This window comes from Sitophilus oryzae, unplaced genomic scaffold (genome assembly GCF_002938485.1).
Source record: "Sitophilus oryzae breed Bouriz unplaced genomic scaffold, Soryzae_2.0 scaffold_682_pilon_pilon, whole genome shotgun sequence".
In the NCBI taxonomy this organism is placed as follows: domain Eukaryota; kingdom Metazoa; phylum Arthropoda; class Insecta; order Coleoptera; family Curculionidae; genus Sitophilus; species Sitophilus oryzae.
In genome coordinates this window covers 711025-737392 of record NW_022147287.1, presented here as the reverse complement: position 1 = coordinate 737392, position 26368 = coordinate 711025, and the positions used below count along the sequence as shown (strand labels likewise).

General features: G+C 31.8%; 1 protein-coding gene across 7 annotated transcripts in view; it reads left to right on the top strand.

The window, feature by feature from the left end:
* LOC115888078 (sodium/potassium-transporting ATPase subunit alpha) overlaps positions 1-26368 on the top strand; it is a 173980-nt gene that overhangs the window by 130475 nt on the left and 17137 nt on the right. For 4 of the 7 annotated variants that reach the window (XM_030907646.1, XM_030907652.1, XM_030907653.1 and 1 more), the window contains 4 exons: positions 1775-2021; positions 5888-7603; positions 10042-10343; positions 20187-20281. In XM_030907646.1, the coding sequence (XP_030763506.1) occupies positions 1775-2021; positions 5888-7603; positions 10042-10343; positions 20187-20281 (2360 nt within the window). Of the gene's footprint in view, positions 1-1774; positions 2022-5887; positions 7604-10041; positions 10344-13400; positions 13496-20186; positions 20282-24348; positions 24444-26368 lie in introns of all 7 variants that reach the window. The other 3 variants (XM_030907647.1, XM_030907650.1, XM_030907648.1) reach the window with 3 other exon arrangements.

The window sequence follows — 26368 nt, the reverse complement described above, 5'->3', positions numbered from 1 at the left end:
AGGTACTTAAATGATGGCAAAAATAAAAGACTTACATTATATTTTTAGGGCCACAAACAAAAGGAATTGTCTAATTAAAACACATATAACAAATTATAGTTTGAAAAACGTTTTGATAATCATTTTAATATATGATATTATGATTGGCGCTATGACAACGACAATATTTTTTGAGAATTTGACAATAATATGACTATGGCCGTTGGAAACTATGGAAACTACAAAAAAATTCTGATTTAACGCCATCTGGCAAGAGAACTTCTTAACCTAAAAATTAATTGCACTACCACCTAGTGGCTAGGGTTGGAACTATTTTATTTGAGATTTCCGTGGAAACGGTGGAACCGCTTTTGCTATTTCACTTTCCCGCCCCTGTTTTGTTCTAAGGGATGGGCCTTCGGCGTCGTGTTCCAAGCTTCCCTTCTCACAAAATAAAATACCACTTTTAGCACTTATATCATAAATAACTATTTCATTGTTGTCATTTTTCTGTCTAAAGCCCCGTCCACACACAACGCTGTACCTGTCAGTATTGTCTGTTGGCTAAAACGGAAGACCGTTTATGTAAGAAATATCTGTTTGTTTCGTATTTGGAAACATTTCCAAATAGAAATAAGTCACGAAAATTTTTCTGCGGAAATGCATAATTTTCAGTTTTTCAACTTTAGAATAGCCGAAACCAGTTACATGAAAACGCGTTTCTGTTTTTCATTCTAGACATTTTTTATTCATAATTTTTTATCATTTAGTTTTCTGTTCTCTGGTCACGCCTATAATGGCGATAATATCCAGATGTATTCATTATTACAAAAATTATAGTATTAGAGGTCAAGTAATTAAGATATAAACTTAACTTGCTCAATGGATTTATTTTTGAACTTAATGGGTGTCTTATTTTAGATACCCACTATTTTTGTAACAAATTAGCATGATAATACTCGTAATGCTCGTAATCCTTACTATCTATATTAAACAATCGAGGACATATACTTAATTCGAGCAATTATATTTTTACTATAATCAATAACTTATGGCCCTTTATCATTATTTATGATCACATTATAGTGTTTTGTAATCTCTTAGTACAATGTATTGATCGATGAAAATGTATCGCTAAATTTAGCCAGAAACAAATAATAGTGTGGCGTAGTTTTTGTAAAAACTTACGTTTTTCTCTTGAATTGTTTATTTCTTAATGGTATTCAATCAAGGAATTTTAAGACGAGGATCTCTTAAATAATAATGCATATCGGCGCATCTTGAAAAATTAGTTTAAGTCAATGACTAAAGAATATAAGGACATGTAACGCCCCTATACGGGCTGCAGCAAAATTTGTGACCTCAGATGCCTTTTTTTTTTGGTGGCAAACAATGAGTCATCAGCTGGTCACCAACAACAATTTTAGCAATTTTTAATAGGTTGTGTGTAGTGAACTTTGTATAAACTTTATTACAATGCTGATTAGTTGTTCAGCTTTCAAATGTAAAAGCAGCAGTGACAAGAAAGAGCCAGGAGTTACGTTTTATAGGTAAATAAACAGTCCGCTCCATCTTTTTAGGGTTTTCTTAGGTTTTCTTGTTGAATTCGATAATTATTTTTCTAATATTATATGAACTTGATGTGTGCTATACGTCTATACTAGTTTTGTACCTTTTGTTAACATTTTAATACGTTTTTTTTCGTAATTAATTAGTATAATGCCATCACCTACACCATAGGCATAGTCAAAACATTAATAAAACATAAACTAACGAAAGGTGATTCTCGTTTTAGGGTCTCAGTCACGCAAAAGCGAAGGAGAACCTGGAAAGGGACGGGCCCAATGCACTCACCCCACCAAAGACGACGCCGGAATGGGTGAAGTTCTGCAAGAACCTCTTCGGGGGTTTCGCCTTGTTGCTGTGGATCGGCGCCATCCTCTGTTTCATAGCCTACGGGATACAGGCCAGCACCGTGGAGGAGCCGGCGGACGATAACCTCTTCTTGGGCATCGTCTTGGCGGCCGTTGTTATTGTTACAGGTGAGATCGTACTTTCTTTAAAAAATGTCTATACCTATGTGGCGGATTCATCTCTCCAAAAAATCCTATATGGGTATTTCGTCACTGCAAGAAAATTTATAAAATAAAATAGTTATTTTTTGTAAACCACTTCTTATTTCACTAAACTGAGATATAAACCATATAAAAAATATATTAATAAAAACGACTATCCACTATAGTTTATTGACAAAACATTAAACGAAATACAATCTCCAAATCATAGACACAATGATAACAATACACAATATATACAACTTACAATTCCATACATACGAGGCGTTTCGGAAAAAATAAGAAGGAAAGGAAATAAATATAATATACGAACGTCTTTCAAAACACAAAATACACTTAGATCCATTTTATCGCATACTAAACCAATGAATACAGAACAACAAAGAAAAAAAGTAATATACCAAATACCATGTGAATGCGATAAATTTTACATTGGTGAAACACCTTTAAATGTTCGAATTAAAGAACATAAAGATTATTTAAGAAAGGGAGATTTTCAAAAATTTAAGATTTGTCAGCATTCATGGGGCACAGGGCACAGAATACATTTTAATAACGCCAAAATTATAATGAAAGAAGCGATAGCCTCTAAAAGAAAAATAAAAGAGGCTTTTTTACTTTGAATAAGAAGACTAAGGAAGGAGCATAATGCTATCCATGTATTCATGCATGGTGGGCGGAAAAAGCACTCTAGGGTGGGGATCCTTGACAGTTCTGTTTGACGATTCATTTGACACATTTGAATTTGATTTGAAATTTCATGGATTTGTCAGTCTTTACGGAGCTTAATTTATGTTATTTATTATTTATTCTACTACTGATAGTTGTATAAAGGTAGTAAATCTAGATGGAAATTGACACTATCGCGATTTATCGAAAAAGACTCTAAAATAGTTGGTTGTGTAGCGTGCGGTAGATCTCGGCAAAAATTGAGTGAAATAATGGAACAACTTTTCGCTAGTAAGTGACTATATAATATACATACGTGTAGTAAACCGATCATTTATGAAATTCACTTAAATTAACTAATTATATATTTTTTCTTGCATTTTTGCTTTTATTTACTACTTGTCAAAGATTAGATGTCAAAGAATTTAGATACGTCAATTTGATTTACCAGATTTACCTACCTAATAAATAATTATTATAACTTATCTATTTTTATTAGAATTATATATTTTTGTAACAATTTTAATAACTACCAACATTTATTCACAACGTCAAATAAAACAACATATTATTGAATCTACCCTACATCATAGTTTTACATTTTTTAAATAAAATTAGAACGGCACTGATAAACCGGAATTTAAGTCGGCCATATTTGAGGCCCATCGCGGTGGACCTAAGATTTTTGATATGCTCCTTCCTTAGTCTTCTTATTCAAAGTTTTTGTAATACAGTCTAATAAAAATAAATATATTGCTCAGGCATCTGTAGATGTTAGTAATGTATGGCAATCGCCTCTTTGATTTTAAAGAACATAACATAAATAAACATAACATACGTAAAAATTAAAAATAATCATACAGAAAGTTTGAGGCTTTTTGGTTTTACCTTATTAAATAATTCTTATAAGGTAGTAATTGTTAATTTTGAAGTTTAACTTGATATAATGTCATTTTAACAGAACGTCAACGGTTTTTGTAGACGTATAGGGTTTAAAGCAGAAGTGTTTACAAAAAATAATTATTTTATTTTGTAGATTTTCTTGCAGTGGCGAAATACCCATATAGGATTTTTTGGAGTACTTTCTTTTCCAGACAGGCCTGACTACTGTTTCCGTATGTGCTAAAAGTGGCAATTATTGTGGCAATTTAACTACTAACTTTATGTCTTCCTTTATTTATGGCCCCGCAACCTGGGTTGTATCTTGACTAGAGGTGGGCAAAGATTGAACGAGTATTAAAAATGAATCGTGAAACTCGATTCACTACTGAGAATACGGTTCGTTCAATGGAATCGTGGCCAGCACGGTGTTGTATTATTATTTAGAGACTCGGCTTGAGAATAAATCGGGAGTAAACGCATAACTTAGTAAACTTTTTTTGAAAACGGCAGACATTATAAACAGAAACTACAACTACAGATTATTATCGTTGTACAACATATACACATAATGCAGCCAGCCATACATACATACCGAATTGTCGGGCTATCTACCCACGAATCCATACAATTTGAACGAAACAGTTGTAAAAAAGAGTCGTGAGAATTGATTCATTGCTTGAACCGTATTGTATACGGTTCGTTCAGTTGAATCGTGGCTAGCACGGATCCATAAAATTTGAACGATGAGCCGTAAAAAAGAGTCGTTAGGATTGAATCGGGTCCCAATGCGACTAGTTTGTTTCTACGGCATGACGGTAACTGTGACGGTAATATACATAGGTATAGAGATAGTCGGGCACCAATATTTAGACTTGAACAAAAGCCCTGAACAAACATGGTGGGCATAAAATGCAAACGATAAGACCGTTATATTTACAAGAAAAAAACTTATTTACACTGTGCTTAGTACGGGACTATCTGTAATGCTTTTAATTTTCACGTTCATATTTCATCATTGTTAAAATAATATTTACCGGCTATAAACCATTAAATAATGTAGGACTAAAAGACGAAATCGTATTTTTATGCAACTTCCAAATAAATATTGCTGGCCTCTGCTCAATATGATAAAAGAAACGGCGTCTGCGATGGATATGAAAAGAAGATCACTGTCATTTTATATGTAAAATTATATGGGAAATGTCATCGATGTTCATTTCCAAGCCAACTAGACGCCATTTTTTTCGATCAAGCGATATTATGTACTATTTAGTATATGAAGATTAAATCAGAATTAAAATATGCTCTACAAAATATTAAGTCGCCTTTAATAAATAGTATACATATATGAATTGGATTGGATAATTTAATATTATTGGTAAAATAACCAATCCAATTACGCCAGTGCCATAAAGTGTTGAAAAAGTCAAATGAAAGAACTGTATATTACTTTTCTGGTCCCTTAAGTATCTAATTGTCCGACCAAATTATCGCAGGTAGTGCCAGTTGCGATTCTTGTTTTTATGAAACGTAAATTGTGCATGTGGTTCGTTCAAATGCACGAATCGTGGGAGTCGATTCAATATGAGAAATTGAATCGTGTGATTCGATTCACTAAAAAGATTCGTAATGCCCATCGCTAGTCTTGACCACTTCAACAATTCTCCACCCTTCGGTCCTGTTCTGAGTGGTCTTTTCCCAGTTGATGACCCCCAGAGTTTGACAGTCTTAGACGCCTAAGTGCTTTGTAGTTAGAGACTTCTCCCCAGAACATTTTGATTATTCTGAGTATGCTGACTACTATTCTAAATAGTATAGTGTTTTATTTTGCAACATTAATTATACTCTCATAAATATTGTCATTGTACAAACTTTTAATTTTCTTTTTGTATTTGGCTAAATTCTTATTTTTAATTTCCTTCGTCTATAAATAGGTTATCAAGTTTAACAGCAAAGTCAACGTTCTGGATTCCTTTTTACTATTAAGGACACTTACCTACCAGTCATATAAGGAAGGAATCGATAATGGCTCTTTCACGCTCACTTAACCTGCTCTAATTTTCCTAACGTCTCATTTCTCGAACTTCCTCCAATACACTTATGTAGGTCAACGTAACACTTACGTGCATCATTAAGAACCCTTTGTTATAAAAACTTGCTCTTTAAATATTTATGAATTAAAAGAAATGAATATAAAATTATTTAGTCCGTATATTTTTTAATAAATATACAACATACGACAGTGTCAACTAATTGACTTTAACACTTTTTGTTATTTTCAGGTATATTTTCATATTATCAAGAAAGCAAAAGTTCCAAAATTATGGAGTCGTTCAAGAACATGGTGCCCCAATTCGCCACTGTGCTCAGAGAGGGCGAGAAATTAACCCTCCGCGCCGAAGACTTGGTGCTAGGAGACGTGGTAGAGGTTAAGTTCGGAGACAGAATACCAGCCGATATACGTATCATCGAATCGAGAGGTTTTAAAGTAGACAACTCCTCCCTTACCGGCGAGTCTGAACCCCAGAGTAGAAGCCCCGAATTTACACATGAAAATCCACTCGAAACGAAGAACCTGGCTTTCTTCTCTACAAACGCCGTAGAAGGAACCGCTAAAGGCGTTGTTATCAGTTGCGGAGATAACACTGTGATGGGTAGAATCGCTGGTTTAGCCTCAGGGTTGGACACCGGAGAAACACCCATTGCCAAGGAAATCCACCACTTCATCCATTTGATCACTGGCGTCGCTGTTTTCTTAGGTGTTACGTTTTTCATTATCGCTTTCATCCTCGGTTATCACTGGCTGGACGCTGTCATTTTCCTGATTGGTATCATCGTAGCCAACGTGCCCGAAGGTCTATTAGCCACAGTAACTGTCTGTCTTACCCTAACTGCCAAAAGGATGGCGTCCAAAAACTGTCTCGTCAAGAACTTGGAAGCTGTAGAAACTCTTGGTTCGACCAGCACGATTTGCTCAGACAAAACCGGTACTTTAACACAGAACAGAATGACAGTAGCACATATGTGGTTTGATAACCAGATTATCGAAGCAGACACCACAGAAGATCAGTCTGGAGTACAATACGATAGAACCAGTCCAGGGTTCAAAGCCTTGTCCCGAATCGCCACTCTTTGTAACCGTGCTGAATTCAAACCTGGCCAAGAAAGTGTGCCAATCCTAAAAAGAGAGGTTAACGGAGATGCTTCTGAAGCGGCTTTGTTGAAATGTATGGAGCTCGCTTTAGGTGACGTGATGTCCATCAGAAAGAAGAACAAGAAGATTTGTGAGGTTCCCTTTAACTCTACTAATAAATATCAAGTTTCTATTCACGAAAACGAGGATCCTAACGACCCCAGGCACATTCTGGTGATGAAGGGAGCTCCGGAACGTATTTTGGAACGGTGCAGTACCATTTTCATCTGCGGAAAAGAGAAGGTGTTGGACGAAGAGATGAAGGAAGCGTTCAACAACGCGTATTTGGAATTGGGAGGCTTAGGAGAGCGAGTGCTCGGTTTTTGCGACATGATGTTGCCCAGCGACAAATATCCCATCGGTTACAAATTTAACTCGGACGATCCCAATTTCCCACTGGACGGACTGCGATTCGTTGGACTTATGTCCATGATAGATCCTCCCAGAGCTGCCGTACCTGACGCCGTAGCTAAATGCAGAAGTGCCGGTATCAAAGTTATCATGGTAACTGGAGATCATCCAATCACGGCCAAGGCTATCGCGAAATCTGTCGGTATCATTTCTGAAGGCAACGAGACGGTCGAAGATATCGCTCAGAGACTCAACATTCCAGTTTCGGAAGTCAATCCTAGAGAGGCTAAAGCCGCTGTTGTTCATGGTTCGGATCTGAGAGACTTGGCTCAAGACCAGTTGGACGAGATTTTGCGGTACCACACTGAAATTGTGTTCGCCAGGACGTCTCCTCAACAGAAACTGATTATTGTGGAAGGTTGCCAACGGATGGGAGCTATCGTAGCTGTAACAGGTGAGTGATTTAATTCAAAATTAATTAATTAAAATACTTTGAAAGGGGTACATTAAGATGTGGTTTTTATGTGGTTATCATCAATATAAAGTAAAAAATAAAACTAATTATAGAAAAGCTCAACTCACGCAATTCAATTTCGCAGAAATTCAAAATTGCCAAGAGAAGAAACAAACAAAAATAAAATAAAAATAGCATAAGTAATTATTATTATTTGCACACACAATTTTTTTTTATATAATATATGTCTTCATTCCGACTCCATTCTAATAGTTTTATTATTATATAGTTAAATGCACATCTGTATTTTGTTTATGTAATTATTCATCATGGCGCTGTTTGAGAAAATATGGCACATCATTTTTGACACACAGCCAGACTGTTATAAATAAATTTACTATGTACAAAATAAACTTTAAACTGGTACTAATTAATTAATTAATGAGTTGACCTATTAATTATACAGTGATATTTATAAATTTGTTATTTTTTGTGGCCGTTATTTGAAATTTTACCTTCAAATTTTATGAAAAAACTGTGCTTTATGTGGAAAATTGTGCGAAAATATAAGTAGTTTTGAAATTGAATTGGTATTGTAAAAAATTCCTATATAGTACCACAGCCTCTTTAATATCAGCCGGTCAAATTACAGTATTTTACATTGAAATGTATGATCCCACGTAAATATTCGCTTATCTTATGTAACAAGTCAAATTTTGAGCTTCATTGCGACTTTGTTTAAAAAAACAATCAGTACTAATTTTATGACTACCCTATGTGCATGTAAACAAGCAGTCTGAATCATACAAAGTTGGTCGGCTTGTTCTTAATAGGCTGTGGCAGTACCACATCCATTGACACCGTATGCTCCAATAGACTTGATACTAATTAAAACTTGACTGAAATCCCTACAATTTGTTTTTTTTACTGAACATTACAAAATTACAAGTAACAATTTCTTCAAGCTCAAAAAATAAAAAAGTTAAAGCCTGTCAAGTATTAATAAGTCAAAATAAAATGCTAACAATGTACAGGGTGTCATGCTAACAATGTACAGGGGGTTGAAATCATATGGTATTTCCGTTATTCGTGAAGATAGAAGGGTGCGGTTTGCACAAACCTGTACCAGTTTTTTGTCAAACGGAAGATGCCGTAAACAAAATTTTCATAGCCCTCTTCGTTTCTGAGCTACAGGGTCTTTTTGAAAATTTTGCAATTTGGGACACCCTCTGTATGTCTGTGGTTGTGTGAGTGTGTAAGTGTGCGTGTCTGCACTGGTGTACACTGGTGTATACGGGTGCGAGTTGTTGAGGGCTAAGCCGTTTAATCTTTTTCTTCTTTTTTATATATAACTCTATATTTATTTTCCCTATTTACTGCAATATTTAAAAAAATTATTAAAAGATCATATTTATTAGTAGGCCATGATTGATAATAAAAGAAACTAAAGAATTATTAAAAATATACACTGCTATCTGTCTCTTGTTTTATTTTGAGGGCCACTAATAAATTCTTTATATGTTAGGGAAACTTAACTCTCTACCGCTATTTGTAAATCTTGGAAGCTATCGTATCGGAATTTTTAAATATTCCTTTAGCTAATTTACATGAAATATACTTTCAGCAAGATGGGGCTTCCCCTCACAACTTAACTTACAACGAAAATATTAGAATTTTGTTAAATTATTATTTCTCAAATCAATGAATTGGAACCAATAGACCTATATGATGGCCTCCCTGATTCCCGGATTTGTCCTTTCTTAATTTCTGATTTTGGGGATTTTCTCGAAATATGAAATTATAACTAAACAATGTCGAACATCTGGAAAATGCCATAATAATGCAAGTTTTTAAATATTTGCAAACCCATCCTGTTATAACAAATTTCGTTATAAAATATAAAAAAAAGAAAAATATATTCAGAGATTCAAAACTAAAATATATCAACTCCAAATAAAATTTTAATATTTGCATGACAATTTTAGTAAATACCATTTTGATTTTTTATTATTTATCACGGCCTACTAATAAGAAAATGATATATTTTAAATATTGCAGTAAATAATAAAAATAAATACAGAGTGATATATATTTGTGAGAAGCTCATAGCAAGGCGGATCATATGATTTATAAATATAGAGGATATAATATTTTTTTCATAGAGAAACAGACCACGCCACTGTATTCTACGTAAAAGGTTCTACTAGAATCAGTTTTCACTTTCTCGATATCATCCATAACAAAATTTTCGAAAAGACCTTGTAGCTCAGAAACGAAGAGGGCTATGAAAATTTTGTTGACAGCATCTTTCGTTTGACAAAAAAGTGGCACAGGTTTGTTCAAACCGCTTCGTCCTATCTTTACTAATAACGGAGATACCGTATGAATTCAACCAATGGCTCGAATGGAACAAACTAACTGCCATGTTCTTCAAACAGGTGACGGTGTAAACGATTCCCCAGCCTTGAAGAAAGCCGACATCGGTGTTGCTATGGGTATCGCCGGTTCCGACGTGTCCAAACAAGCGGCCGACATGATCCTGCTCGACGACAACTTCGCCTCCATCGTCACCGGAGTAGAGGAGGGCCGTCTCATCTTCGACAACCTGAAGAAATCCATCGCCTACACCCTCACCTCCAACATTCCCGAAATCTCGCCTTTCCTCGCCTTCATCCTGTGCGACATTCCCCTTCCTCTAGGAACGGTCACTATTCTTTGCATTGACTTGGGAACTGACATGGTGAGTACTCGTCCGCCTTGAATTTTTTTTTACTTATTCCGATTTTGTATTTTTATTTTTCCGCGATGAATTTTTGATGCGCTTGTAATATTTTTTACGAGCGGTCAATGACAGAGTCAGATCAAAAGCTAATGAAAGTTTTACTTGGCAACATTTGGATGAGGTTTTAATGGGAATAAGTAGCTCTATATTTTTCAAGAGGTTCAAGAAAGTATTTGATAATTTCTATACTTTTGTAGCGGTGTAATTTTTGTGAAAGGGCTGGTTAATTCGTTTTGATATAGATTTCCTGTACTGTTCGGGTCGCTCTCAGGGGTCGTGTAAAGTGGGTGTGCGGCAGAAGGAAATATATATTACATTTAAGAAATCTGTCTAAGGCTTAACCCAATCCTGTCTTGTTAAGCCACACCCAAAATTCCAAACACATGTGCTTTGATTAAGATTTGCAGAGCTTCAGCATTTGCCATAAAATAGCGAGCGATTTGTTACAAAACCATATAAATTATATATCACTGTAATCAGAAAACTTCAATCTTTGTTGGTATTGTAACGGAATTTTAAATTATTTCTATATTTCCGAGAAAATTTAGTCCAAACATAAGGTATATTTTGTTGATGTTTGATCATCAAAATCTTAAAAATAAAGAAGTTATCTAAAAAGGTGCTACAATACCGACATAGTATAATCCTTTATCTTTAATTTCCTTCTTCATTTGTGTAGAAATTTCTAGTCAGTTTTACATAAAACGTTAAATGCCGAACGCTTATTTTGCTACTTTTTCGGACTAGTGAAATGGACTTTTAACCAATCAAAGCACGGTAAATTTTCAAGGGGTATCACCCCGTGTCGCATCGTCAGAAGAAAAAAAAAAGAAAAAAGTATTTAAAATGATTACTTAGAACTCTTTTGACATCAATTTAATTATTTGGTATGACAATCTGATTATCATTGTAAATAATGAGATACTGTACAACATGAAGTCAAATTAATTCATTTACCTCGAAACTGTGAACCGTTTTCAAGATATTTGAGTTTAATTTGAATAGGATAAAGGAAGTACCACCAATAGTACTCTCTACCTAATGGAAAGTACCTTTCAGGGCTATTACGGAATTTTACACGATCGCTTTGGCATTAAAATATGTGTAAGAGTACCAAATTTCAGGAAAAACGGTTTATCAATGTTTTTAAAAATAAACGAAATAGCCTTTCGTGGGCTGTAAGTTCTTCGGCAAGGATTTTAAGGCATGTGTTCAGAGGAACCTTTTGTTTTATTTTTATTTGTAGAATCACCTACCACAGTTAGATACACTGTTTTTTGACATCCTGTTGCAGTAACGTTACGCATTGACTGAATGATAAAAAAAATCACTAAATAATAAAAATGAAAATATCTAGAAAAATCTTTGGTTAAGGGGTAGGCAACCTTTATAGTATTTTGAAGAGACATAAATTCCCCATTGAATATCGGAATAATATATTGGGTGTTCTATTTAAAATAAGAGTAACTTGCTTTTTTTAGAAATAATTAATGTTCATTTTGTCTCACCATGTATAACTTTTTGGGTCAAGTTTTAATTTGATTTAAAGTATAATGTATTTGGACTATACCGTATTTAAAGTATAATATATTGGACTATACCGGGTGAATTCCTATTTAGGACCATTATTGATATTTCAAAATTGTTCTTCATTTTTAGAAAATGCTAATATGTATGTCAAAAATCTTACATTTTAGTCATGGCTTCTCTAATGAAACTCGCCCTTATTTTTCTTCTAGGATTCGAAAATCAGTTAATATACGGGGTGCGTCTCAAAAGTGGCTCACCCCTATAACTTTTTTATTTTTTCAGATAAAAAAGCTAGATTTGGTATGTTAGTATATGACATAAATTAAGATTGACTGACGAATTCAATTCTTTTTGGCCACTTCCTGTTTCACCGGAAATAACTACAACTTTTGATTTTTAAATGGCACCCTCGGTATTTTTTTACTTTATTTGATAGAAAATAAAACTCTTGATAGAATGATATATCATATGTCAACTTTTGACATTTTTGCATATGATTTATTTGAAATTATAACTTGCGGTTCGTAACGAAAATTTGACTCGGAATACCAAGTATGTGGTATCAAATTATTCGTAAAAAATGCTTTTTCCAAATATGCTAATGATCCACCCTCGTTCCATCTGAAAAAATTGAGACATGATTTAAAATACGATTTGGGCATTTTCTAACTGGCCAGGACAAGACACTAAAAACATTAGACGATCAAATCCATTTTTCCAAGGCTCTTTGATTAAGAATTTTATATTTTTAACATATTTTTGTGTTTTTAACATAGCCATGGCATTCTAGATTGAATTTTAAAATACGATTTTTTATTAAGCGAGAATGTCAAAAGTTGACATATGATATGTCATTCTATTCAGAATATCATTTTCTATCGAATAAAGTAAAAAAATACTAAAAAAAAATTGTGGTCATTTCCGATAAAACAGGAAGTGACCAAAAACAATTGAATACGTCAATCAATCCTAATGTATGTCATATACTAACATACCAAATCCCGTTTTTTTATCTGAAAAAATAAAAAACCAAAATATGGGTGATCCACTTTTGAGACGCATCCGGTATAGGGTAGTCCATTACAAAAAAAACATAAATTTGATGTGTAACTTTTTTGGGGACACCCTCTAGATCTCTCTATATTTCTAAAAAATGCCCTCACAAAATTTCATTTCAATACAAACTATGGTTTCATGTATGTCCATGTATTTCAATACAAACCATGGCCACTACTTTTTGAAACTTTTTAAAAATATAGCACTGCTATTCCGTTTAATTATTTTTGCTTATTGTTTCGTTTAAATATATGCATCTGTCAACAAATTGACAATACCATAAGTAAAACATTCGCTAACTTCAGATCTGATTCAACATTTCGAATGAACGTTGATTTCCCGATACCATTTTGCGAACAAGGTGGTTGACGGCCATCAACCGCGAGTGGCATCAGATTCTATTGAAAACCTGTGTGTTATTGTGATAAGGTGCCGGCCATATCGCTGGCGTACGAAAAGGCCGAGTCCGATATAATGAAACGTCAGCCCAGAAACCCGTACACTGATAAATTAGTAAACGAAAGGTACCAGGATCTCGCAGCGAACCAATCGCTCGCCAGAATTATTTATTGAACGCATGTAGAATATTCGTTTTATTTTTTTGTGTTTCTTTCTTTTAAGGCTGTTTTACACGTATCCAGTAGCTGGCAACAGTTTCACTGTTCGTGTTATCGTGCTAATACATACAGGGTCGCTGTTATGTATGGGAACGGTCGATTATTAGGTAAAATATAGGAGGTGCCGCAAAAAGTTAAATACAAAGGTTATAGGATTTTTAAATATCTATTAGCGAGTAATAAATTTAAGTATACAGAGTCGGTCATAAAGTCGTGGTACATCAAAGTTTCATTTTTTTAAATAAAAACCCCTGCATATTATTGCATATTTCAATTCTTCCTTCAATTCTAAGCAAAAATCGAAATACACACAATGTACCTCAAACCAACCGTTTCCGAGTTATTGATTTTTGAACATATATCACTTAAACAATTTGATTTAATTAATTTCGATATGTTCAGTTTCATTTAATGATGCTATTCTGCCGAAACTGTCATACTGTTGTAATGATTTTTTAAATGCCTATTAGTTACTAGTAAATTTAAGTATACAGGATCGGTCATAAAGTTGTGGCACACCAAACTTTATTTTTTTTAATGGAACCCCCTGTATATTATTGCATATTTTAATTCTTCCTTCAAGTTTAAGCAATAATCGTAGTATACAATGTACATAAATTGTAGAATTGAAATGGTAAGCGAAGATTTTGTAATTTCCAGACTTGATATAATCTCATTTTATACATCTATAAATGCTAACTTATTGAGAGCAATGTCAAATATTATTAAGTATCGCAGTTTCGGCAGAATAGCATCGTTAAATGAAACTGAACATATCGAAATTAATTAAATCAAATTGTTTAAGTGATATTTTCAAAAGTCAATAACTCGGAAACGGTTGGTTTGAAGTGCATTGTGTGTATTTCGATTTTTGCTTAGAATTGAGGGAAGAATTGAAATATACAGGAGGTTCTATTTAAAAAAAATGAAACTTTTATGTGCCATGACTTTATGACCGACTCTGTATACTTAAATTTATTACAAGCTAATCGATATCGATCTTTTGTATTTAACTTTTTGCGGTACCTCCTATATTTTACCTAATAATCGATCGTTTCCATACATAAAAGCGACCCTGTATAAATGCCGCCGTACAAGTGAAACCGGAGCCAGCTACCGGATAGGTGTAAATCAGGCTTTATCTCGACGAGTTATTTGTCGAGTCGAGAGTTTTTTTGGACGCATAATGCACTTAATATATTACTAGGCTCGGTCTTTTTCAGTTTCATATTTCCGTCACTTTTGGTTCCCCCTGTATTTTTTTGAATCGAGTAGAATCTAGATCAGTATCCAGTAATAAAGTAGAGATCGTGGCTGTGGATATTACTGGATTTCTCGGCATTTTGTTCAGCAATATCTATTTAAAAATAATGTCTGTAATTTTGTAGCTGGTTCATTTCTTGAAAAAAGTCTCTGTTTTTCGCCACTGAAAGAGAAATCTACAAAATAAAAAAGTTAACGGAAACCAGCTTGTTAGTGGCTTGTTAAGAGTAAAAAAAATTGAATAACCGACAATAAATTACTTAACATTTAAGGAGGTATATCTCCTCCTGTCATCAGAAGCAAAAAAAACACGAAGAACAACTATTCAACTAAAGTGTATTTAGATAGTTTAAATAGTTTTTTATTTGTATTTTTTTTTTGCTTCTGACGACGGGAGGCAAATTTGTTTTAGTAGCCACTGACCAGCTGGTCTCTATTTGGATTCAACGCCCAGTGGTGTTTACAAAAAATAACTTTTTATATTGTAGATTCTTTTTTTCGATTGGCGAAAAACTCTTTTCAAGAAATCCATATTTAATAAAAATAAGTTGTATTTTTTCAGTTGATTACAGAGTATTTCGAATATGAATTCATTACTTTATTTTTAAAAGCTTCTTAAAAATGCTTTGCTTATTTTTTCATTAGCTGTTTTCCATTCAAGATTGATTTTTAAAAAATGTTGATGCTTCAAGTACCGCGTTCTTAGCATTAGTTTTAGACCTAACGGGTCCTTAGAAATATGGGATGTTTTATATTTTTTCGGGCTAATGCTAATACCAAATGAATTTGCGCAAGCCCAAAACTAGTGTTTTAAGAATGTTCCAAATAATATTTTTCATGTTGAATTTAACCGTTTATAAGTGTAAAAAACGAGGTTTGGTGTGTTAGTATATGACATAAATTAGGATTGATTGACATATTCAATTGTTTTTGGTCACTTCCGGTTTCACCGGAAATGACTACAACTTTTGATTTTTAAATGACACCCTCGGTATTTTTTACTTTATTTGATAGAAAATGACATTGTGAATAGAATGACATATCATATGTCAACTTTTGACGTTCTCGCTTAATAAAAAATCGTATTTTAAAATTCAATCTAGAGTGCCATGGCTATGTTAAAAACACTAATTCTTAATCAAGGAGCATTGGAATAATAGATTTGATCGTCTAATGTTTTTAGTATCTTGTCCTGGCCAGTTAGAAAATGCTCAAATCGTATTTTTAATCATATCTCCATTTTTTCAAATGAAACAAGGGTGGCTCATTAGCATATTTGGAAAAAGCATTTTTTTACGAATAATTTGATACCACACACTTGGTATTTCGACTCAAATTTTCGTTACGAACCGCAAGTTATAATTCCAAATAAACCATATGCGATAATGTCAAAAGTTGACATATGATATGTCATTCTGTTCAAAGTGTTATTTTCTATTAAATAAAGTAAAAAATACCTAGGGTGCTATTTAAAAATCAAAAGTTATAGTAATTTCCGGTGAAACTGGAAGTGACCGAAGACAATTGAATACGTCAATCAGTCCTAATTTATGTCATATACTAACACACCAAATCTCGTTTTTTTGTCTGAAAGAATAAAAAAGTTATAGGGGGTGAGCCACTTTTGAGACGCACCCGGTATATAGTTTAAAATACACTTGATATATTATGTACTGTTCTAATAGTTCAAAAAAAAAATTTTAAATGGTAAATTCGTTAGTGAACTTTTCAAAAATCAGGGACCTAAAATTTCCTCTCATCTCAATTCATTTTTAGAAAAGAGCTACTTCAAAAATTAATTAATTTAATTATTAATTAAGCGAATATTTAATTAAATTAATTATTAATTAATTAAATTATTGGTTAAGTTGATAGTTAATTAATTTAATTATTAATTAAATTAACGATTATAACATATTATAAGGAATGGAATTCAGCTTTAAGCTTTATGTTCTACGTCTTAGATAATTATGTGTTTATATGTTTGATTTCAAAATATTTTAAAATTAAATGAAATGGGATAAGGAACGTTTATTAATATATTTGTTGCACTATATACATAGAGCTTTACTCGAATAAAAATGCTACATAAACGTTTCTGTGTTTTTGCTTAAATGTAATTTTGTGTATTTTTTTTAAATACTCTGTAACACTTCCGGTATAAATACCAGTAATATCCGCAGGTTGAAATACGAAATTATTATTTATAAGCGATAATTTACAGGTATGTTCAAAATTATTTATCTCTCTATCTTCATTTTTTCTATGCCGAACTTTTGTCTTTTTCTAAACATCATTTTCAAAATCCTTATTCGCTTTTTTTATCTCGGCGATTTTATCCTTTTTAGCTACTATCTAGTGGAAATCAACGTAACTTAGTTAATAGCTTTTTCACTCACTTAAATTTATCAGTTTACTAGTGTATTGCTAATTGAATAAAATAGGGCATTGATAGTTTTGACGATATTTTTTTAATTAATGATAAATTACATGATCTAGATAATTTAATCTTTTCCGTTTTATAAAGGCTTATTTTTAAGTTTTGACATTTTATTTTTTAATCTATACATACGTTACCTGACAAACAATAATTACTTTAAAAAATAGACTAAATTTTTTATATTAGTCTATGCGAGTATAAAAGGTTATTCAAATAGACTGTCCACCCTTGCTAACCTTATTATTTACGATATAAAGTTGTTTAAATTAGTGATCTAATAATATCGTGTTACTGAAAAAAGTGGCATCATAGAAGACGTAGAAATGATGTTTCAGTTCTAGCATACCTATGTTGAAATAGCTGAAACTCTCTTGATAGCCATAGTTAGATACTTAGTTAACTTGTTAAACGTTAAAACTATAAAAAATATAAATAGTTTCAAAAAACCTTTTTTTTATTTGGATACTCTGTATATTTTCAATGTTGTAGTTTTAACCTTGAACAAGAACTTCCAGGTCAACTGTCAGCATTCAATATGGTAAAGCAGAAATGTTATTTTTATTCCTAGTGACATCAGTTTTTTGGAACACAGAAAGTTTTTTAATTTATTTATTATTTTATTATTATTATGAGCTTTTAAAGCTCAAATTTAATAAAATCTATTTCTCTCTTTATTCTAGCTAACGTAGAATATCAATATTTATTTAGGAAGTTTCAAGTAATTGTACCTTTTATGATACATGAATCTCAAACTTCACATTATAAAGTCTGTCCAATAAGTCAGGGAAGATTTTGACAGAGGACATACAAAGAATTACAGAAAATTTACGGTCAGATGTCTGTGTTGTCCACGAGATATGTCCAACGAGAACACAACGATGTTGTGTTCTCGTTGGACATATTACCAAAATTCCTGATGCTAAAAACCGTATAGGTTATGTTTTTTATCAAACATTTTATTATGCTGAGTCCGCTCATTGAGGCGATCAAAACGCTTATAAATTATAGAGGAATACAATAAGGACTTGAGCTAATATTGATTGTTGATCACCTTTCGTAAAAAAGTCAATTGGAAGGAATTTATCATTATATGTGATGTTCATAAGAATTTAATTTTCTCTCATATTAAAATTAAATCAAACCAGATCAACAAAAATTGCGGAACAGAATATTTGTTGTTTTAACTATAATTTACTTACACTTTTGAAATAAAAACACGAATTACTTGTATACATATTTGTACAATACAGTGTATGGTAAAACCAATATTTACTAAATATTTGCGTTATTATTTTGTTAGTACTGTAAAACTTTTATTTGCCATACCAATAATATCTATAGAAGCGCGAAATATATGCATGAAAATGTCCTAGAAATAGGCAAACAAATCTATTATTTACCAAAAGACCTAGACTAAATAAATATTGAAATATGCGGGTGTAGTATAAGTTTCATTTTTTTAAACTGAATAAAACAAATTGACGTTTTGATAACGTAACTCTCCTTTAATGTTCCGACATTTTTATTTTAACATATTGGTGTTATTTCTGTATGTAAACTACTGATACTTAGCCAATGTTATGCTGGCCATGTGTGTAACATACATCTGAACAACGGGCCAAGGGTAAGGGGATCGCAGTTATAAAATATCCAGGGGCGTGCGATGTTTTATGAAAATATATCAGGAATTTCGTTATTATTTTCTAAATGTATCTAAATGTTGTACTAATTATAATATGCTAAAATAAAGTTATAGGTATAAAAATCCATATATTTTTTTCCAGAGATCATTATGACCTTTAAAAAACATTTACAGATAGCTAATTTGTACAACTTTATATCGTTATTGAAATTTGTCGTTCCCTAAAATGCCTAGTCAATTCAAGTACTGCCCGCAATCAACGTAACTCTACAATTATTGGTACGTCGTTTGACTCTAGATCTCAGTTCTTTTCTATAATGAAAGTATATTTCTGTCAAACACCGTAATTAACTAAAATATTTAAATTACCCTGTCAATCATTGAATTTAAGTGACAACAACACAGTTGACAGTGTCACCTTTTATTGTCAAAGTGAAATATTTGCCTTAATTATGATATTTAAGATAAAACAATACATCGAAAGAATTATAGTCAGCATTTTTGTAACGGAAAATCTTGTAGTGTGAAATTGGAGGTATAGCTGTTAAATTTAAAATATGTAATCGGTATTATATTTATTATTATTCATAGACTAAAACCGATAAACAGAAATTATTCAATTAATTAAGGCGTTTCACTCTTAATCTTAACTCTTCAAATGGTTTGAAGAGTTAAGATTCATTCAGAACCTTAAAATTAGTGGTTTCAATTAGCGTAGAAGTTTGTTTCTCTAATTTCATTGTAAGCATTCAGAACATTAAAATTAGTGGTAGTCATTTTCAATTAACAGGTTAACAAACTTTTAACTTTTTCCACTAATTATACATCAAAATTTGCCAGTAATGTCATTTTTTGTTTTATAAGATAATCACTAGGCTTTCTTTTTGTCTACAACTGACTACTAAGCTGTTTGCTAGTGTATTCTATTTATTTTAATTGTATTTTTTAGTATTTGTGAACGGTCGTAAATTCTTAAGTCAAAATTATAATTGAAGCCGCTAATTTATTCCACTAATTTCGAGGTTCTGAATGAAGCTTTAGGCTGTTTACACCGGCAATGCGTTAAACGACTAGACATTTCAGGGAACGACGGAATTCAGTATATATCACTTCAATTTTTATATCATACTATATTTTAAAAATCATGTACTTTCGACCTATACACATATTTTACATTAACATGACTTTGACTATTAATTTTCTTTGTTTATTGCTTATTTTCATTTCTTTTCTTTTTATTTTCCTTTATTTAGGTACCGGCCATTTCTCTGGCTTACGAAGAAGCTGAATCTGATATAATGAAGCGGCCGCCCAGAAACCCGCAAACCGACAAATTAGTTAACGCTAGGTGTAGTTTAATTTTTTTTGTTTTTATATATATTTTTTTGTATTTGTGGTGGGACTAACAGTTGTACGGTGTGGCTAATACCTGCTTTGTGGTGTTAATATATTTACTGCCAGTAACAAAGACGGATGGGGATTATGTAGGATTTAACGGTATTTATATTTGGCTTTATAAAACATACTGTTGTTCTCTTATAGACAGAGGTACAGCAGTTGAATAATAAAAGTCATAGAGATACCATTAAGAAGACTATCAGTTTTTTTGTCAAAAACAAAAATAAAGTATTTTTCTTTACATTTTCCATCAGATTTAACTAGCTGTAATTTCTAAGTTTTTAAGTTGTTTGTATAAATTGTTTTTAAGTATAAATCTTATCAATTATTGCAACTTCTCCCATTTCCGGGATATTTTCGTTCCTATAGAAAATACATTTTTTACTTCAGCACTTAGAAATATGCTTAGAAAAGATCTTACCAAATTATTATAAATTTTATCACGATGAATTCTGGTTGGAATTCTTGAAAACGTCTTTCTTAACTACTATGTCAATATTAATTTCTCTTTACTAAAATATTGTTAAAATAAAACGAAATTTTTGTCTTTTGTATACTATACAGGGTGTTTCAAAAAACATGTGCTATTTCTGGTGGGGAGATTCCGTACGTGAAAATAAGATTTATTTTTTATAGACTATAATACTAAATATATTTTTAACAGTCGTTGTTATATTAGTTAGCAGTAGCACAGATTAGGTATCCTATAAGTATACAGATAAAAATCTTGTCCCTAATTCGTGGTACGAAAATTGTTTTTTATGACGATGTGCAAACGAGTAAAATTTCCTGTGCGCAAAAATAAACTCGCGTAAAATAACAATAAACAGCGTATTAGAGAGATATCGCTAAACCGAATAGCGTGCATGGACGTTAATAAGGCCAGGTGTTATTTCCTTTACGTAAGGTGGTATTAACTCTCTTCATTTATAGTTATCGGATCGGAAAGAATTCTGTTCACGTCGCGTCCGCTATTTATTACATGCCCATTTAAGCAATTTTTAAACGTTATTTTAGAGGCCATAACTGGGCGTGCTATGTGCGCAAACTAGTAACATAACTAGTGCCCGATTCCGAAAATTGGAACCACGAAAAACAATAAAGAAAAAAGAAAGTTTATAATCTGTGGTAGTAGTAAGAAAAAGTTGTAATAAAATGGTATCACTATGATTGTATTATTCTGGGAAAATAAATAAGCTTGATGTATATAAAAAAATTGAAAAATCAATTTTAATTACATAAACGAGTCTTAATCATAAAAACTTTCTTAAATGCCATTCGCCATTAAATAATACTAATGTACAAGTACACCATACGATAAAAAAACGTCGTTAGAGTTGGCTTGAAAATTAAAATCGATGTCATTTTATATTGAAATTGTCATTGATGGTCATTCGAAGCTTACTTGGCGCCTTTTTTTATCATTCGGCATTTCTCTATAAATATTGAAAACCAGTAATGATTCTTAATGAGCATTCACAATTAAATTACGATTTCAACTTGACATTTATCAAACTGACAATTCCATAAATGTCAAACGGATCTGATCAGCTTTATTTTTTTTTGCTTATTACTATTTTTTTAGTTTAGTTATTATCAGTATCTTATATCCTAATTTTATATTTGTTTATATTTTGTGTTGAGACTGACAGACGCTTTATTTTGTGTTAATTAGATGAGGTGTATTACTAACGGTATTAACGTTTACTAATATTTGTTGATGAGATAACCAAGTGACATTTACGATCTAATATATTTTAGTCCGTGTAGGTATATTCTGATGCCCGTTTAACAAGAAAATATTTTATTTTTCCGGTTAGAATTTATTTTTTACTAGAATAGGAAACAAACAAGTAAAACAACAACACCCACAAACACTATCGCCCTCCCCCAGCAGTACTGTGTTCGTTCTTGTTTGATCTGTATACAAGTCATATTTTTTAGTTGCCAATAAGTTAGTTTATAAGGCAATATTTGCAAAATATTTCTGTAAATACTTTCAGAAGTCAATTCAAATATAAATCCGTGTTTTAAAAATTAGTTCCCATGTATCCTGAAATAGATCGAGACGCGCCGTGATTGGTTGTTTGTTTTTTATGGTTAATATCGTATTGTTAATCGTTAATCTGGGTTAACAATAAAAAACAAATAACCAATCACGGCGCGTCTCGATCTACTTCAGGAAACGTGGGAACTAATTTTTATAACACGGGCTTATATTTATCTTACTATTTTGTGAAATAACACGAAGCAATCAAGGTCAAACGTTGTGGTAGCTTCAGAAAAATAAGTAAACATGGAGTATCAATAAATATCATTAATTTGTAATGGAGTGTAATGAATACCACTATATTAAACTGATATGAAAAATCAAAAACAGTGCATTTAGAAAACAGTTACCGATGGTAAATTAAATTGGCTATTCCTCTAAGATTACACAAGAATATTTAGTTTTAATCATTGTCTAATATTATTAATTACAATACAGTAAAAAAGTTTATTTCCAAAACTTAAAATCGTAAAACTCCAGAGCAATACGCAGTGACTAACTGTTCTAGCGGTCCGCCTTTTATAGTTTATAATCCACGATGTTAAAGTATTTAAAAAATTGTCTAATTATTTCTTATTTTTGAATGGATTTATATCAAACCATGTTATTATATATAAAAGTATCTTTTATTGACATTGGGTCAATCAATAATTTTCCCAATCAGCTCGATACATTGATGATGTTGCCAGTATTACTCATCAAGCAACACTACTGTTATATTAATCAATTAAGGCCGCGTAAACAAACATAACGTATACAATTTTATATACTAATTAATTATAGTATAATTAAATAATAAACATTTTGTAATTATAATCCTGCAGATTGAGTGAAAAGTTTTGTTCTTAATTATCTACTCTACATATTATAAACGGGTGTTCAAATTTTTTTTATAATCTTGTCGAATATAAAATATTAATCTTTTAGAATATATATCAACATAAAACGAGATGTAATTAACGAAATATCATTGTAACATCAGCTATTTTAGAAACGTCTAGGTTTACTGATTTCACTGACAGTTATGAAAAAAAGTCCTTTGCCTCGGGTACAGATACCGCCACGTTTTGGAAATAGCTCAAAACGAAACAAAATTGAACGAGGCAACAGGAAACGCCAAAAAAATCAAGCCAAGGTTTTTTTAAGAGTAGTTTTCAGGCGCCTTTAAAAATCGAAAGTAGGTCGAGGCAAACCGAAGTGTGTCAAGACTGGAAGTTGGGCGACGAAATGCGCTCTTGACCGGCTTCGAAGAGTTCTCCGCTTAGTGTAGAGGCTGTTTTACATTTTTAAATTTCTTCTTGTATGTTTTTTGTGATAAATATGTGCTTCGACGTTGTGACACTCTAGTTTTATCAAAGTTTGACAAAATATTATAATAAATTCATAAATATTTGTATAATCAATCACTATAAAGCATTGTGTAGAGTAATAACATTCAGAAATGGTTAAATTTTGGTGTAAGACATTATACACATAATATGTTTAAATTTTTGATAGAATTGTCTCAATTTTTTAGAGTATAACAAAAATGGACTGTCCTCAGATCACATTAGGCGAACACAGTACAGATCACGCTGATCGTTTTAGCCCTTTGCTTGGCACAGGCTTATCTCAGCCTTAGACTTAGTTTCTCAACTAGATGTGCCGTACTATCGATTCTCTCTGATCGTCGATACCGTCTCATACTCGCTTCACTACGGTGTATCGATTTTTTACCACCATCAACAATCATCGTTATATGTTTGTTTGTATTTTGTTTTGTTTTACCTGCGTTTCAGTTGGGAGATCGTTTATTGTATCAAATCTCGATACATTTTTTTAGATAATTGGCTGATAAAAATATAATAAAATGAAAAGAAAAAATCACTATTACGACAACTCTCCTAAGCGTTATTTGTATGTTTGTTTTACTCCATCTAACCATTGTTATTTTATGTTATTGACGTATGTTTTTTCGTCGAGTTCAGGTCCCTGCCATATCTTTGGCTTATGAGGAGGCAGAATCTGATATAATGAAGAGAAGGCCTAGAAACCCTTTCAATGATAAGCTCGTCAACGAAAGGTAACATAAGTGTTCGTGGTCTCCTCTTCTTCCTCCTTTTTATTTGTTTATACAGTGTGTTCCGGAAAATTGGATATATTCGTATCCAGTTACTACTGATAGAAGAAAAGGTTATGTTTCTCAGAAATTTATATTCTTGATTAAAGCACAGCCTATTCATTACCAGCCTGTCGATTTACAATCATTTGCATGGAAATCTACGTTCCTACCTAGATATTCGCTTGTTTTAGGTAACCAGTCGGGTTATGAGATCAATTGAATCTTCACTCTGACTTCTGGTATGTCTACGAGAATAGGCGTCAGTTTTTGACACTCAAAAATAAGCTACAATGACCAGCTGGTTCTGATTAAGACTGTGATAAATGTATCTCTGGAAATTGATGAACTAGTAAAAATTTCAGTATATTGTTTGGGTTACAAAAATGTGACATTAGCTCAAGATTGAATTGGTTTATATTATCTAAAAAATGCGAGTTTAAATTTAGAGCATCATACTATAAAATATACAGGGTTGTTTACCACATACGACACAAGTATTGTAGCTAAACGATTAGATTTTTACAAATTGTAAGTTTTGGATTCGTTGAAGAGATTAGAGCTACAATTTAAAAATATCTTTAATTTTTAAATGAAATAAGCGGACTATTCGACAATATTAGTATATGTACTCTTTGAAAATTTGTTACATTTTTAAAAATAATCTAAAATGTCAATATTCCATGGGTATAGTAATAAATGAAGTCTAAATTATAAGAAAATGCATTTTCTACGAAAACTTGAAGAGATAGGTAAACAATGATATAATACAATTTGATAGACAATTAAATTGAGCATTTGATTCTCATAAAATATACCGGATGTTTTATTTAAATTAAACAAGTTATTACCGTTTAAAGCTAGTAATTATTTAATATAATTTTTAGACACTCTGTATAAGGTAGTATTTTGTTTATTATTTCGACACAATATCTGAACAATAAATAATTTTCAGTAAATATGAAGTATTAAAAACTTTGATAGCCTTGGAGAAATGAAGCCTTAAAATTTTTACTACAATTTTATAAAATTAAAAATATTTAAAAAACGGTAAGGTTTAAGTGTGAAAAAACTTAATCAAATTTACCTTTATTTCAATCGTAGAATCTAAAAATAGAATAATATACAGGGTGTTCTATTTAAAAAATATAACTATAATATTTTTTACTTATTTGGGACACTTTGTATCTTGTAAAGATATTTTTAAATTGTAGCTCTAATAGTCCTTCAACAAACCCAAAACTTACAATTTGTAAAAATATAATTGTTTAGCTACAATCTTTTTAGATTAAGATTTACAATAACATGTTATAAAATACGAATTTCATTTCGATTTTGAATTTTTCTATTTTTATTTTGGATTATTGGATATTTTTTTAATAGAAGTTTCTCCTTTTTGGAGAGAGAGCTCCCTTGTCTACAAAACAACTAAACCTTTGACTAGTTTTTAACAGTTCCCTGAGATACAGAAACTTGTATAAAGATTAAAGATGTCTGAGAAACTTAAAACAATCATTATTCCATATAATATGTGTTCCGTTGTCTTGAACACTCTGTATAACATATAAATAAATTTTCTTATCTGAAAAATACCGATGTGATACTATGTAACGTCGTGTGACATTGTTGTTTGTTTTTTATTTTTATTTTAATTCTATCATTTTTTAATTTTTGTATTGCCCGCTGCTCAGTAATCTAAACGAAACATTCAAAAAAGAATAAAAAATTTATATATGTGTAAATTATTAAACTGTCTGTATGAAGAAAAGCATATGTGTGTAATACGCTATTATGAACTTGTTAAATAAATACGTAGCAATACGTAGCACTAATTCATTTGAAATAAGCAAAGTTTCAGTCTTTAGTTTCGTGATGCACTGCGCAGCGGG